The sequence below is a fragment of the Dama dama genome, chromosome 9, assembly GCF_033118175.1.
Source record: "Dama dama isolate Ldn47 chromosome 9, ASM3311817v1, whole genome shotgun sequence".
Lineage (NCBI taxonomy): Eukaryota > Metazoa > Chordata > Mammalia > Artiodactyla > Cervidae > Dama > Dama dama.
In genome coordinates this window covers 11,647,045-11,661,879 of record NC_083689.1, presented here as the reverse complement: position 1 = coordinate 11,661,879, position 14,835 = coordinate 11,647,045, and the positions used below count along the sequence as shown (strand labels likewise).

General features: G+C 41.6%; 1 protein-coding gene across 1 annotated transcript; it reads left to right on the top strand.

Moving 5' to 3' along the window:
* The first annotated feature begins 2,422 nt into the window (after positions 1-2,422).
* LOC133061566 (olfactory receptor 10H4-like) lies at positions 2,423-11,765 on the top strand. The gene is made up of 2 exons (XM_061149541.1): positions 2,423-2,636; positions 10,804-11,765. The coding sequence occupies exons 1-2, from the start codon at positions 2,423-2,425 to the stop codon at positions 11,763-11,765; spliced, it is 1,176 nt and encodes a 391-aa protein (XP_061005524.1).
* The last annotated feature ends 3,070 nt before the right edge of the window (positions 11,766-14,835 follow it).

Here is a 14,835-nt window from a genome sequence, read left to right as displayed (position 1 = left end):
TCCATCTCTGAGCTTGAAATCTAGGTCTCTTTCTCCTCTGGCCTTTGAGTACCAGAGGCATCAGTAAAGAGTGAGTTCATAGAACCCAGCAATCTTTTGTTGACCGAATGACTGGCTCTCCCTCAGCTTCTTTCTGGGTTTCTGCTGAGCTGAGGAAACTTGCCACCAATGTACACAGGTGAACCATGTGGTGTTTCCCCAAATATCTAGATCCAGGGCAGCATGGGCATACACAGAACTCATGTGAGAGTGGTGGCAGGACTGCCTCAGTCCGTATTGAACTCTGCCTTAATCTGCTACCTGCCGAGCCTCTTACTGGCCTCTTTTTGGGCCTCAGAGAAATTATTCTATGAGGTCTTTCAAGCCAAGTTCATCCCGGTCCATCTGTGCTCAGCACACCTTTCCTCAGGCTGCTCCCTTTGCCTTGAATGCCATCACAACATTGCTTATGAAACTCTTCTTTGTCCTTCAAAGTGCTCCAGGTTAAATTGTGCCTCTTCTATGAACTCACTTTGACGATCTTATCTCTCTTTGCCCTCACAGTATTTGCCCTTATATAGTCACCAAGGACTTACAGGTGGCACAGTGGTAAAGAATCCACCTGCCAATACAAGAGATGCAAGAGAAGCAGGTTCGATCCCTGGGTTGAGAAGCTCCCTGGGGGGGCAGGAAATTGCAACCCACTCCAGTATTCTTGCCTAGGAAATTCCATGAACAGAGGAACCTGGTGGGCTACAGTCAGTGGGGTTGCAAAGAGTCAGACATGACTGAGCACACACCCACAGAATCAACAAAAGTTTATCCAGTGCTTGTTTTATATGAAAATGACCAGTAATGACCAAGAACAGAGTGGTCTCTGAGCTCAGTTTCTTGTGGTTCAATGCAGAAGCTGTTATGTAATCAAAGATAACAACACAGAGGTGTTGCCAAGAATCGGATGTGACTGACTGTGCGTGCACCCACACACATACACACAATAAACCCAGGAACGGCCAAGTGGAAGAGATTCCCTCAGACAGTAAAAAGTCTGCCTGCAGTGCAGGAGACCAGGGTTCGATCCCTAGGTTGGGAAGATCCCCTGGAGAAGGAAATGACAACCCACTCCAGTATACTTGCCTGGAAAATCCCAAGGATGGCGGAGCCTGGCAGGATTGCAAAGAGTCCAACACGACTGAGCAACTTCACTTTCTTTCTTTATGGGAGAAGTAAGGAACTTTCATGTCCTCTGTAGATGCACTCTACTAGCACCTCCAGGTGTTCACCAAATTAGAAGCTCTCCCATTCTGTTTTTTAAGGAGATTTTAATGGAGTTTTCATCCCAGAGTTATGACTGGTTAGATCATTGACCACTGGTGATTAACTCAATCTCCAGCCCTGGAGGTCTAGGGAGTAGGGTGGAAAGTTCCAATACTTTAATCCTACCTCGGTCTTTTCTGAAAGCAGCCCCCTTCCTGAAGCTACTCAAGGGCCCCCAGCTACCTGTCATCTCATCAGCATAAACAAGATACTCTTATCACTCCTGAGACACAAAGTGTGTCAGGACTAAGTGTTAAGAATCAGGGACAAGGAGCAAAGATCACATATTTATATTTTATCACAGTCTGTGTGAGTGAGTGTGTGTGTGTGTGTGTGTGTGTGTGTGTGTGTGTGTGTACACGCGCGTACTCTGTCGCTCTAGTCGTGTCCGACTCTTTGCAACTCCATGGACTGTAGTCCTCCAGGCTCCTCTATCCATGAGATTTCCCAGACAAGAATACCGGAGTGGGTTGCTATTTCCCTCTTCAAGGGATCTTTCTGACCCGGTGATCGAACTCTTGTCTTCTGCGCCTCCTGCATTAGTAGGTGGATTGTTTACCACTGCTCCACCTGGAGGCATGTGTGATTGTTAGATTTTCTGGCTTGGATCACCAAAGAACAGGGGTAGGGGACAACTTGATGGAGAAGAGAGGGGAGGCTTTCCAGTTTGGCTAGAAGAACTGAGCACATGCACGACCCAAGAGAGATCACTCTACGGTTCAGTTCCAAACTGCCCTTATTTCAGGATATGTTCCAACTGCCCTTACCCTAGTGCACAGCCCTGGGCTCTCACTCTGGGCTCCTCCAGCTCCTGACTTTGGTCTGACCCTACCTTGATGCCAAGAGATTGAGAGCATCCGTATCCAGCCTTGCATCCCTCCATACTGGGAGGTACCCAGCCCTCTGGAGGGGATGCAGCCTCCCTGGGCAGAGAGAGGCAGCAAGGAATCTGTTGTGTGTGGATAGTTGAAGGAGGAGATAGAGACTGCAGATCCCAGAAGGCCTCCTGAGGTCCCTCCCAGCCCCTCAGACCCTGAGGACTGCCCATTCAGATTGGTTTCTTGGCGAGGCTCTTGGGAACAGCCTGTTTGGCAGCCTTCAGCAGGGATAAAGCACACTGTATCAGATGCAGGAAGCCTTAGGTCTAACCCCACACCTGACTGTGGATGCCGCTGACAGCAGCAAGCAGGAGAACTTCTTCTACCCTTCCTTGCTGGGTGTTTCTTGGAAGAGGCAACTCAAGCAGAGGAAGACCAGTAGGGAAAGGGTAGGAGGGAAGGAAAATTCAATTGTGGGTAGTGCTGTTCAGCCTGAAGATGAGGTCGGTGCTGGAGAGATGGGTAATACAAGAGGATCTTAGTTTGGGGATGTTTCTGGTGATCTTCTCAGTGTGCCCACTCTGGGACCCAGATTTTCATTTAGCCTCGCTGCCCTTTGTAGCTTTTATGTCAGTAGTTCTTAGCCCAGGGCCATTCTCTCCTATGGTGGATATTTGGATATATCTGGAGCATTTTTTATTGTCACCACTTACAGTGGAGAGGGAATGCTACTGGTATCTGGTGGGTGAGGCCAGGGATGCTGCTAAATAAACATTGTGCAATGAAAAGGACAGCCAAACATCACCAGTGCTGAGGCTGAGAAGTCTTGCTGTAGACATATCTTGTCTCTGTTGTTGTGTCCTGGGCTGGCAGCCCCTGTGAACCTGAGGGAGAAGCTCTGAGGGAGACAGGCATGAGCTGGGTGCATTCCTGTGATGTGTGTGATATGTGAGCCATTCTCTGTAAGACCAGAGAGGATACAGAATTCTGTTCACCTGTCAGAGGAGTTGGGAGAGCCCAGCCTCAGGAATCATAGCTGTTTCACCAAGCAGGAGGTAGGAAGGTCGACTATAACCATGATGCGGGGGCTGGAGGAGAAAGCGGAGGTTGAATCAGTCTCTTGGGTGGAATTGCATTGTATGGTTGATGCAGATACTAAGTACTCCAATGGTGCACTTTTCTGGTGACTCAGACAGTAGAGAATCTGCCTGCAGTGCAGGAGACCAGGGTTCAATCCCTTGGGAAGATCCCCTGGAGAAGGAAATGGCAACCTACTCCAATATTCTTGCCTAGAGAAGTCCATGGACAGAGGAGCCTGGCGGACTACAGTCCATGGGGTCGCAAAGAGTCAGACACGACTGAGCAACTAACACACACAAGTTTTCCACTGGGGTCAGAGACCGTGAGTTTAGAATGGGGCCAATGGGTGCTATCTGGTGCGGAATAACAATAAGCCAACTCAGAAGAAGGCACACAGTCTCAAAGTCAGTGATAACTACATCTATTAAGTAACCTGAGCCCTTTATGCGAATTATCACGTACTCACTGAAGGCTGTTCTCTGTGTAACCATAATTTTCATTTAGGGTAAGGAGGCTCAGAGATGTCAAGTCCTTTTCAAAGGCACATGGAGGGAGCTGAGATTTGAACCTTGGGTCTGATGACTGCATACCTTGTGTATGTTTCAGAAAATTCTTTCTGGAAGCCAGAGCGGAGTGAGAGCAGAGGAGGGGATATAGGAGGAGCCAGCTGTGGTCCAGGAGAGAGAAGATGGAGCCATAACGATGGAGAGGAGTGGGAGAAACCCAGAATTGTTCAGTTAGGAAGGAGAATGCTGAGTGAAGTGAGGGATAAAGCATGGAAGGCAGGTGACACCCATGTCTTAGTTTCTGGGTGGGGTGCTTAGGTCGTCAGAAGACTGTTTTTTGTTCATAAATGCATCTTCCTCACTCCACAGAGTATCATCACTCCAGCTAAGTTCCTTAATGTCCTAGAGATTCAGTGTCCTCCAAATTCCAAGCTTATCCCTACTGTGGGAAATACTTACAGACAATATCTAATAAGACAACTAGCAGCTGCAATAATGAGGGGGAAGCGGGAGGTCCCTGTCCCAGAACCAAGGAGTTCAGGATCTCTGGGTAGCAACATGGCTCAAGTTATTCATAAAAATATATATTTAAAATTTTTGGATGGAATTTAGGTGCAGAGCTTTAAGCCAATGATACTTTAGTTTTCAGCATTTGAATAGCATTTGTTTGCATAAGATCTTTCCTGTATTATATATTCCCTTTCACCCCATTTCCTTTTAGTTTTGCCAATCCTTTAAAAATATTTCATACATACTCTTCAATTTGTGTATATGTGTATATTTTTGCACTTTTGTATTGCTTTCTATATGCATATCTCCTTAAATCAATTTTTAAATTAATGGGCTTTATTTTATTAGAGGAATTTGAAGTTTATAGAAAAGATGATCAGATCATATAGCAGGTTCCCACTTGCCTCCTCTCCAAGCACACATTTTCTCTATTTATACATCTTGCAGTTGTGTGGTACATTTTTTACAATTGATGAACCAGTATAATACATTATAATTAGCCAAAGTTCAAGTTTACATTAAATTTCATTCTTTGTGTGGTATGTTCTATGGGTTTTGACAAATGTGTAATGACATGTATCTAATGTTCCAGTTTAATGAATTGTTTCATGCACTATATTTTTAATATGCCCAAGTGGAATTATGGTAGAGGGTTCATCATGGGGTGTTTTTTTTCTCTTATTCACTCAATAGTATTTTAAAAATTCATTGACATTGCTATATGTACCTCTAACATCTGCTGGGGTTTCAATGCTTTTATCCACCCCATCTTACATGTTCTCACCCCAGTTATGGATAAGCAGACTTGCCCAGTTCCCACACTAAAGCAATGCTACAAAGAACATCTTTATATGCTTGCCTATAAGAAGAAATGAGAAATCAAGATAGCTGCTTAGGACCAAATTTGCTGGCATACAGAGCAATGTACATTCTGAATTTTCACCATTCTACATTCTTACTAGTATGGTTGAAAAAATTCTTTCTCCCTATAGTCCAGTCATAGTCCAATCAACATGGCATTTTCTACTTTTGAAAATAGAATAGGCATATTGGAAAATTCCATTGCTATCTTGTTTCTCCTCTCTCTCTTCCTCCTTCCCTTTCCCTTTTTACTGAGCTTTTTCATTTGTGTGGGTAACTTCCTCTGTGGTTTCTCTGCCCATATCCTTTCCTCATCTCTGTATTCCTACATCTTCATTCTTCTGAATAATATTTTCTTGTCAGTTTTGTGGTTTTGTTGTTTAGTTGCTAAGTCATATCTGACTCTTTGCAACCCCATGGATTGTAGCCCACCAGATTCCTCTGTCTGTGGGATTTCCCAGATAGGAATACTGGAGCAGGTTGCCATTTCCTTCTCCAGGGGATTTTCCCAACCCAGAAATCAAACCAGTGTCTTCTGCGTTGGCAGGCAGATTCTTTACTGCTGAGCCACCAGGGAATTCCTGGTGGAATTCTAATAAATAAAGTCTAATAACTTTATCTAGAGTATGCTTTAATACTTTTCATTTTGGTGTTTTCATATCATTTTTAAAAATCACCTTAACGTTTATGTGTTAGAAACTCAATGATATTCTTTTCTTTCACTTCTAGTAACCTTATAGTTTATATTTTATATTTATATCTTATGGATTTACCTTCACATGTGGTCGTGGGCAGAAATTCATATTTACTTTGCTTCATTGCATGAAGAGTTTTTGTGCCACAAACTAGAAAACAATTTATCTTTTCCCTTTGATTTGTGCTGCCACCTTTAGCATATATCAGGATGTGAATAATAAAGGGATAGTTTCTGAGATATTAAGTCAATCTAATCAGTATCTATGTCTATTCATGGTTTACACCTTAAAAAACGATTTTGAATCTACAGGGAGTCTCATTACTTCTGTTTACTCCATTTGTATCAGATTAGTACAGTTTTTTACTTTTTTTTTTGGCTACCCTGGGTCTTCCTCGCTGTTCACAGGCTTTCTCTAGTAGCGGTGAGCTGGGGCTGCTCCCCAGTTGTGGCGCATGGGCCTCTCGTTTCCGTGGCTTCTCTTGTTCCAGAGCAGGGGCTCTAGAGCCTGCAGGCTTAGCTGCCCTTCGGCATGTGGAACCTTCCCGGACCAGGGATTGAATCGGCATCCTCTGCATTGACAAGCAGATTCTTAACCACCGGACCACCAGGGAAGTCCACTTTTTTTCCAAAGGGAATTTTAGTTTTTATCAAATTCACAGTCAGTTCACTGGAATTTTAAGTGCAATGGCCCTGATAATATAATTTGGGTAGAATTGACATCATCACAAAATTAGTTCAACTCATCTAAGAGTATCAACTGTTTTCAAATATTCTTATCATCTACATTTTTATTAGTGGTTAAAACTTTTGGTTTGGGGGTGTGTTGTATGCTTTTCATTAAGTTCTAGATATTATATTAGACAGGTTCTCAAAATGAGATAAGGATTCCTGAGGGTTCCAGAGACCCTTTTTGTAGTTCATCAGGTCCTCACTTTTCCAGTTACATGTGAGAATGCATTTTCATTAGATACTTCAATTAAAACAGCATATTGCCACAGCCTGAATGCAGAAGCAGACATGAGCATCAAGTTGTCTCTGATCAAGGCAGATATCAGGCATACCTGTAAAAATGTAAAACTAGGCCACTGTTCTCACTAAATGCTTTTTGAAAATATAATTGCTCTCATATAATAAATATGTTACTAGTATGAATGTGAAACAGTTTTATTATTATTATTTTAAGCATACTTTGACAGTTTTTTATTCATTTTAATTGGGGGATAATTACTTTACAGTATTGTTGTGGTTTTTGCCATACATTGACAGGAATCAGCCACGTGTCCCACCATCCTGAACCCCCTCCCACCTCCCTTCCCAGCTAAATTTTTGAAATAGTCTCAGTTGTAATTTCTAGTGTGGGAAAAGTGATAGTTATTATACCCACCCAAACAAAAATCCTTTAGGGGGCCTCAATAATTTTTGAACACAAAGGGGTTGAAGACAGGAATGCTTGAGAGCTCTTTCTTTATAGTTAAGTGCATTATTGGACGTGTTTTCTTACTTTCACCTAAATTCTATGCTTTGAATGATTATTACAGGAGTAACAGTGGGAGGAAAAGTGTGATTTTGGGAAATCGATCTTTTCCTCTGCACCATTGGGCTCTCATACTGTTCTTAAATATTTCATCTTGATTCTTTTATCATTTCTGGATAGATGGTCCTGTCTCTTCACTTGCTATCCTTATGTATCTTTTTTCCTTTTCTTTTCTTGTAGCACCGCTCATGACTTTTAGTTCCATGTTAAAGACCAGCAGAGACAGTGAGTAACCTTGGCTTGTTCCTGGTCCTAAAATAATGCATGTAAACGTCCCCAGTTGGTATACTGTTTGCTGGTTTTATACTTATCTAGTTAAGAAAGTCCCCTTTGACATCATGTTGCAAAAAATGATTTTTAAAAGTCATAAGCAGATACGGGTATATCAAACTGCTATGTTGTACACCTCAAACTAATACAATGTTATATGACAACTGTATCACAATTTCTACAATTTTAAATGAGTTGAATTTTAGAAATGTATTCCTTCCTTGATCTAAATAATGATACGAATATTTTCAGCTTATGTATGTAATGAACCACATGATAGTTTATATGACACTGTACCATCTTGTCATTCATGGGGTAAACCAACACCACTTGATCACAATTCACTATATTTACTACCACATTCTATTTGATTTATAATGGATATTTACACTTGCATGGATAGGTGAAGTGGGTCCACAATCTGCCTTGTCTTAGAAACATTCTGTCTTATAAACATTAATAAAACCTGGTTTTATTAATAATATCAAGCTTGCATTAAGCTGATGAAATGAACTGAACTTTTTAATTTATTTTTCCCCTTTTTTTTAACTTGAAGAACATGTATAAGGTTTTCATCAACTGTGCTTTAAAAATTTATAAGCTGTCACTTGTAAGCCAAGTGGGGCTGATGATTATAAAAAGAGAAGTTCTTTAACCACTTCCTTTTCCTTATATCTTTTTTGAATATCCAGAGTCTGTTTTTTCTTGCACCAGTTTGGAATTTCATATTTCTGAGAATATGCTAATTTCATGTATTGTTTTAAATTTCTTAACTTATAATTTCTATTTTTATTAATTTTTAAATATCCATAATTTTTTTAGTTATCTCCCAATTTTAATTTTAGTTTTCTTATTGGCATCTCTTTTTTGTTTCCATCTTATTAGTCTTTTTTCATTCACCTGATATTGGCTGTCAGAAGCATAATATTTGCTGGATAGTTTCTTGATAATTATATGTAGATCTGTAAATTTCCCTCATTCCCTCATACTATTTTAGCTTAAAATATTTATATTTGATGTTTAAATTATTTAATTATAAATATTTCTTTATTTCATGATTTACTACTGAAACAAAAGCATATTTAATACTGTATTGAGCTTTCTAACTTATGGAATTTCAAAAGCTATTTCTTCTCCATCGATTTCCAAATATAATGCATTGTAATCTATATAATATTTATACTGTGAAGTGGATGGAGGTTTCTTTTGGCCTTCAAACAAATTTCATTTAAGTCCTCTATGTTCTTGAAAGAAAATATTTAATCTCAGGTGAGAGGCATAAGTATATTCAGGATCCTATGTCTGTATGTATTAATTGCATTATAATTCCAAAATTGCATTTCTGAACTCTTAAAATTTCCAACTTCAATTGTTTTATCCAACTATCCAAAATTGATTTACCTCTTTGTATTTTATATCTATTTCACTGACATCGTCTATTTATTACTAACACTCTAGTGTATATTGTTATATGTTAAATGATAGTCAGGTCTCTAAAATTTTCTTCTACTCTTCATAAAATATTCTTCTTTTTCCTTTGGTGTGTGCATGTGTTTGTAATTTATTTTATTTCTTATTGAAGTTTTGTTAATTTATAACATTATATTAGATTCAGGTGTACAGTTTAGTAATTCAGTGTTTTTACAGATTATATTCCATTCAAAGTTTCAAAGTTATTACAACATAATGACTATAATTCCCTGTATTATACAGTATGTCTGTGTATATAGTAACTTGTATCTGCATTGTATAGTAGTTTGTATATGTTAATCCCAGTCCCTTAATTTTCTTCCTCTCCCCTTCCCTTTCCCTTTTGGTAACCACTAGCTTGTTTTCTTTATCTGTGAGTCTATTTGTATTGTTTTTTCGATTCCACATATAAGTGATATCTTACAGTGTTTGTCTCTCTCCATCTGATATATTTCACTAAGAATAATATTCTCTAGGTCTGTTCATGGTTTCTGCAAATGACAGATTTCATTATTTTACTGGCTGAATTATAATCCATTGTATTTATAAACCACATCTTCTTTATCTGTTCTTCTGCTGATGGGCAATTAGGTTGCTCCCATATCTTGGCTATTGTAAATAGTGCTGTTGTGATCATTGGGGTGAATGTACTTTTTAAACTAGTGTTTTCATTTTCTCCAGTTACACACCCAGGATTGGAATTGCCAGATCATAGGGTAGTTCTGTTTATAGTTTTTTGAGGACCATCCATACTGTTCTGGCATCATTTAACATAAACACGTTGCTCAGTGGAAGTTCCATTTCACTGTGGCAGCAGTGTCCTAGGCTTGCCATCCATACACGGATCATTTCTCTAGGTAACTTGGTTCCTTTTAATGGAATAGGGTAACAGATGTTATAATCAGTCTTTCCTTAAATTCTCATTTTTTCTGCTTTCAGGATTACTTCTTCAGCTTTCCTTTGGTGCTTATTTGGCTGGGATACATTTGTCCATCATTTTATTTTCTTTTTGAAAGTGTTTATTTATTTTTTGACTGCACCATGTGGGATGGTTGTGCCATGTGGGATCTTTAGTTGCAGCCTATTCCTTTATTTTCAAACCTTTGCTTATGCTTCTTTAGGAAAGTAATACATAATTCAAAACAAGATAGCTGAAGTGAGTACCAGTCAAACAGAATTAAAATAAATATAAAAGGGCTACTCAATAAGAGGACAAAGACTCTCAAAAAAATTTTAGAACCTCAATATCCAAATATATATGTTCTAGCATAGGCACAATATTGAAGAGAATTTGACCTTGATTGTCTGTGTCTGCTATATCTGTGTCTTGCTTTATTGTTATCATAAAGATGAATGGCAGGGATTACTATGATTTACTCCATCTTACTGATGAAGATTCTGAGGCCCAGACAAGTTTAAAAAATAGTTATATAATATGAAGTGAAAGTGTTAGTGGCTCAGTCCTGTTTGATGCTTTGTGACCCCATGGCCTGTAGCCTGCCAGGCTCCCCTGTCCATGGAGTTCTCCATTCAAGAATACTGGAGTGGGTTGCCATTCCCTTCTACAGGGGATCTCCCCAGTCAGGGATGGAAACTGGGTCTTCCAGTTGCAGAATCTAGTTGCAGCTAGATTCTTTACCACCTGAGCCATCAGGGAAACTCGAGAAGTTATTTAGTATAGAGGTCTTCAATTGGCCGTTAATCTATGGAAGAGCCTCTGTTTTAACCACTGGGCCTTCATCTTGTTTCTGATCTCCCCAGATGCAGCATCCTCGTCTGGTCAGAACTACAGCACAGTGTCTGAATTCATCCTCATTGGCTTCTCCAACTTCCCTCAGCAGCTCCTGCCCTCCTTCTTCCTGCTGTACCTGCTGATGTACCTGTTCACACTGCTGGGGAACCTGCTCATCATGGGCACCATCTGGAGGGAGCACAGCCTCCACACCCCCATGTACCTCTTCCTGTGTGCCCTCTCCATCTCCGAGATCCTGTTCACTGTTGCGGTCACCCCTCGCATGCTGGTGGACATGTTGTCCACCCACCGCTCCATCACCTTTGTGGCCTGTGCCAGCCAGATGTTCTTCTCCTTTACATTTGGCTTCACCCACTCCTTCCTGCTCATGATCATGGGCTATGACCGCTACGTGGCCATCTGCCACCCCCTGCGCTACAACGTGCTCATGAGCCCCCGTGACTGTGCCCGCCTTGTGTCCTGCTGCTGGGCTGGTGGCTCAGTCATGGGGATGATGTTGACACTGATCATTTTTCACCTCACCTTCTGTGGGTCTAATGAGATCCACCATTTTCTCTGCCACGTGTTTTCCCTTTTGAAGTTGGCCTGTGGGAAGGAGACAGCCACTGTCTCCATGGCTGTGATTCTGCTTTGTGTCACGGCCCTGCTGGGGTGCTTATTCCTCATCTTCCTCTCCTATGTCTTCATCGTGGCTGCCATCTTGAGGATCCCCTCCACTGAGGGCCGTCACAAGACCTTCTCCACCTGTGTCTCCCACCTTACCATAGTGGTTGTGCACTACGGTTTTGCTTCCATCATCTACCTCAAGCCCAAGGGGGCCCATTCTATGGACAGTAACACGCTCATGGCCACCACCTACACGGTCTTCACGCCCTTTCTTAGCCCCATCATTTTCAGCCTTAGGAATAAGGAGCTGAAGAATGCCATACAGAGAAGCTTCCGCAGAACTTTCTGCCCCTTAAGTTCCTGATGGCCAGTTAGGTGGTATGGAAGTTGACAGAAGCTTTGGGCTTAATAATGTCTGTCTCCATAAAACTCTTGCAATAATTCAGGTCTGCAGAGTATCCATACTCCAATGCAGTTTCATGCATACTGTTTGTTTTTCTCCTATATTTCCCTCTCTTCCATAAGTTCTATCATCATGATCTTTAAATTATTTTCAGTGAGAGGAACTTCATCCCATTATCTATGCCTTTCTATAGGCAGGTGGGGGCCATCAGAAGAATGAGTGAGGACTCTGACATATGTGGTTCTTCTTGAATAGACAGCAAGGAGAAGATTTTATTCCTCTGTCCTCAAAGATAAGAATAAACAAAATAACCTAAAGATAGTAACAAATGCTGTCAGAATTGAGTCTTTTTATGCATAAAGTACTGTGCCTAGTGCTTTATTATTATTGACATATGCTAATTATTACAAATGTACAATGGAAAATAAAGTAATTTTCAGAGAAAATGGCTTACTGTTTACAGTTTCTCACTTGGTTTTGGAGTTATAGACAGAAAAGGAAGTCTTTCTGTTGAGCTCAACTGAGTGAACTATGGAAGAATTCAAAGTAGAGAGAGCAACTGTGAGAGTGAGGGAGAGTCAGAGAGGGAGGAAGACAAAGCGGGCAAGTAGTATTTGAGCTCATTAGATCTGATCACTCAATGGATTAAAGCATATACGGGGCAAAACCTGGGCAAGATGAGAGGAGAGGAGGTTGCTAATAGAGCAATCTGCATATGAAGAAAGGGAAGAAAGGAAAGAGGCTGGAGGGAGGAAGGGAGAAGCAGAGAAAGAATTGGAGGGGAGAGAAAAGGAAGAGGGATGGGTGCTTAGGTAAGAACATGGACATATTAAAGGGTGTTATTATCCAACATCTTATGGAAATCTCTATGTTTCCCACACATATGGTGGTTCAGTTGCTAAATGTCCGACTCTTGTGACTCCATGGATTGTAGCCTGCCAGGCTCCTCTATCCTCTGTCCATGGGATTCTCTGGACAAGAATTCTGGAGTGGGTTACCATTTTCTTCTCCAGAGAATCTTCCTTTCCCACACATAATTTTCAGTAAAACATCAATTTTTACTACTCTATTATACTTGCACCTCTTTGAGAAGTGTGTTAAAAGGCAAAATGTTGTCTCAAGATTACACTAAGAGAGGTCAGAGGCCAAAGATGGGTACCCTCATTGTGCAGATGGGAAATGTTGGTTGAAGTCACATAAATGTGAATGGAGGGAATCATGAGGCATTTTATGTCTATCTGAGTCCCACACTGGTGTTTGGGAATATATATCACTGAGGACCAAGAGAGGGAACCTGATGTGGGATATCAATTGTTAACTCAAAGATGAGGCCAAATATTTGGGTTGAGGGAGAAGATCTTTTATAAAAGATAAACCTTTTGTAAAAGGATAAACCCATAGCCACCAGTCATGTCATTGGCATACAAAAGACACTCTAATCAGAGGGTCAGGAACCAAAGACAACGCCAAAAGACCTAATCTGTCAGTCAGTCACTTTAGTCCCTCAGTCGTGTCTGATTCTTTGCGACCCCATAGACTGCAGCACCCCAGGCTTCCCTGTCCATCACCAACTCCCAGAGCTTACTCAAACTCATGTCCATCGAGTCAGTGATGCCATCCAGCCATCTCATCCTCTGTCATCCCCTTCTCCTCCTGCCTTCAATCTTGCCCATCATCAGGGTCATTTCTAGTGAGTCAGTTCTTCGAATCAGGTGGCCAGAGTATTGGAGTTTCAACTTCAGCATCAGTCCTTCCAATGGATATTCAGGACTGATTTCCTTTAGGATAGACTGGTTGGATCTCCTTGCTGTCCAAGAGACACTCAAGAGTCTTCTCCAACCCACAGTTCAAAAACATCAATTCTTTGGCCCTCAGCTTGTCTTTATAGTCCAACTCTCATATCCATACATGACTACTGGAAAAACCATAGCTTTGACTAGACAGACCTTTGTTGGTAAAGTAATGTCTCTGCTTTTTAATTTGCTGTCTAGGTTGATCATAGCTTTCCTTCCAAGGAGCAAGTGTCTTTTAATTTCATGGCTGCAGTCACCATTTGCAGTGATTTTGGAGCCCAAGAAAATAAAGTCTCTCACTGTTTCCATTGTTTCTCCATCTATTTGCCATGACGTGATGGGACTGGATGCCATGATCTTAGTTTTCTGAAAGTTTGAGTTTTAGGCCAATTTTTTCACTCTCCTCTTTCACTTTCATCAAGAGATTCTTTAGTTCTTCTTCACTTTCTGCCATATAGTTATGTTTTATGACATCATTGGGAGACCTATATGAATATCACACTCTCTGGTTTGACTAACAGGACTGTGGGAATAAGGTAGAATTTGATTGGGAGAAGAGGCAACTTTTGGCCAATATGGCCAGAAGACATATGTTACACAAGGAAAATGACTCTCCAAGACCCAGCTCCAAATGACTCTTATTCTGAAAAGCCATCCAGCTGTCCTCTCCTGAGGACACAGTCCTACAATCTCACTCTTGGCTCCTCCAGCCTCTGCCTTCCCTCTGACCCTACCTTGACCCCAGTGGATTGAGGACATCTGTTTCCAGCCCTATCTCCCCCAGAGATTGGGAGCTCCTCAGTCCTCAGCAGGGGCTCATGTCTCTCTGGGCAGAGGAGAGACTCGTCTTTGTATATGTGGATAATGAAAGGAAGGAGTAGATGCTACAAGCTCCCAAAGGTCCCTTGAAGTCCCTCTCCATCTCCCCAGACCCTGAGGACAAAGCTTCTAGGTTGGCTTCCTGGAGAGCAGCCTGCTAGAAACCCACAGCAGGGATAAAGCACACAGGATCACTTCCAGGAGCCCGAGGTGCAACTCCAGCCCTGCGTGGGCACCACTGAGAGCATCAGGCAGGAGAGCGTCTTCTGCCTTCCCCTGCTGGCTGCTTCATTGAAGAGGCAGGCCAGGCTGCGGGCAATCAGAAGGCAGAGGGTAGGAAAGCAGAATCAGACAGCTGTGGGTAGCTCTGGCCAGCCTGGGGATGGAGTCAGGGCTGGGGAGAAGGTCCAAAAGAGAGG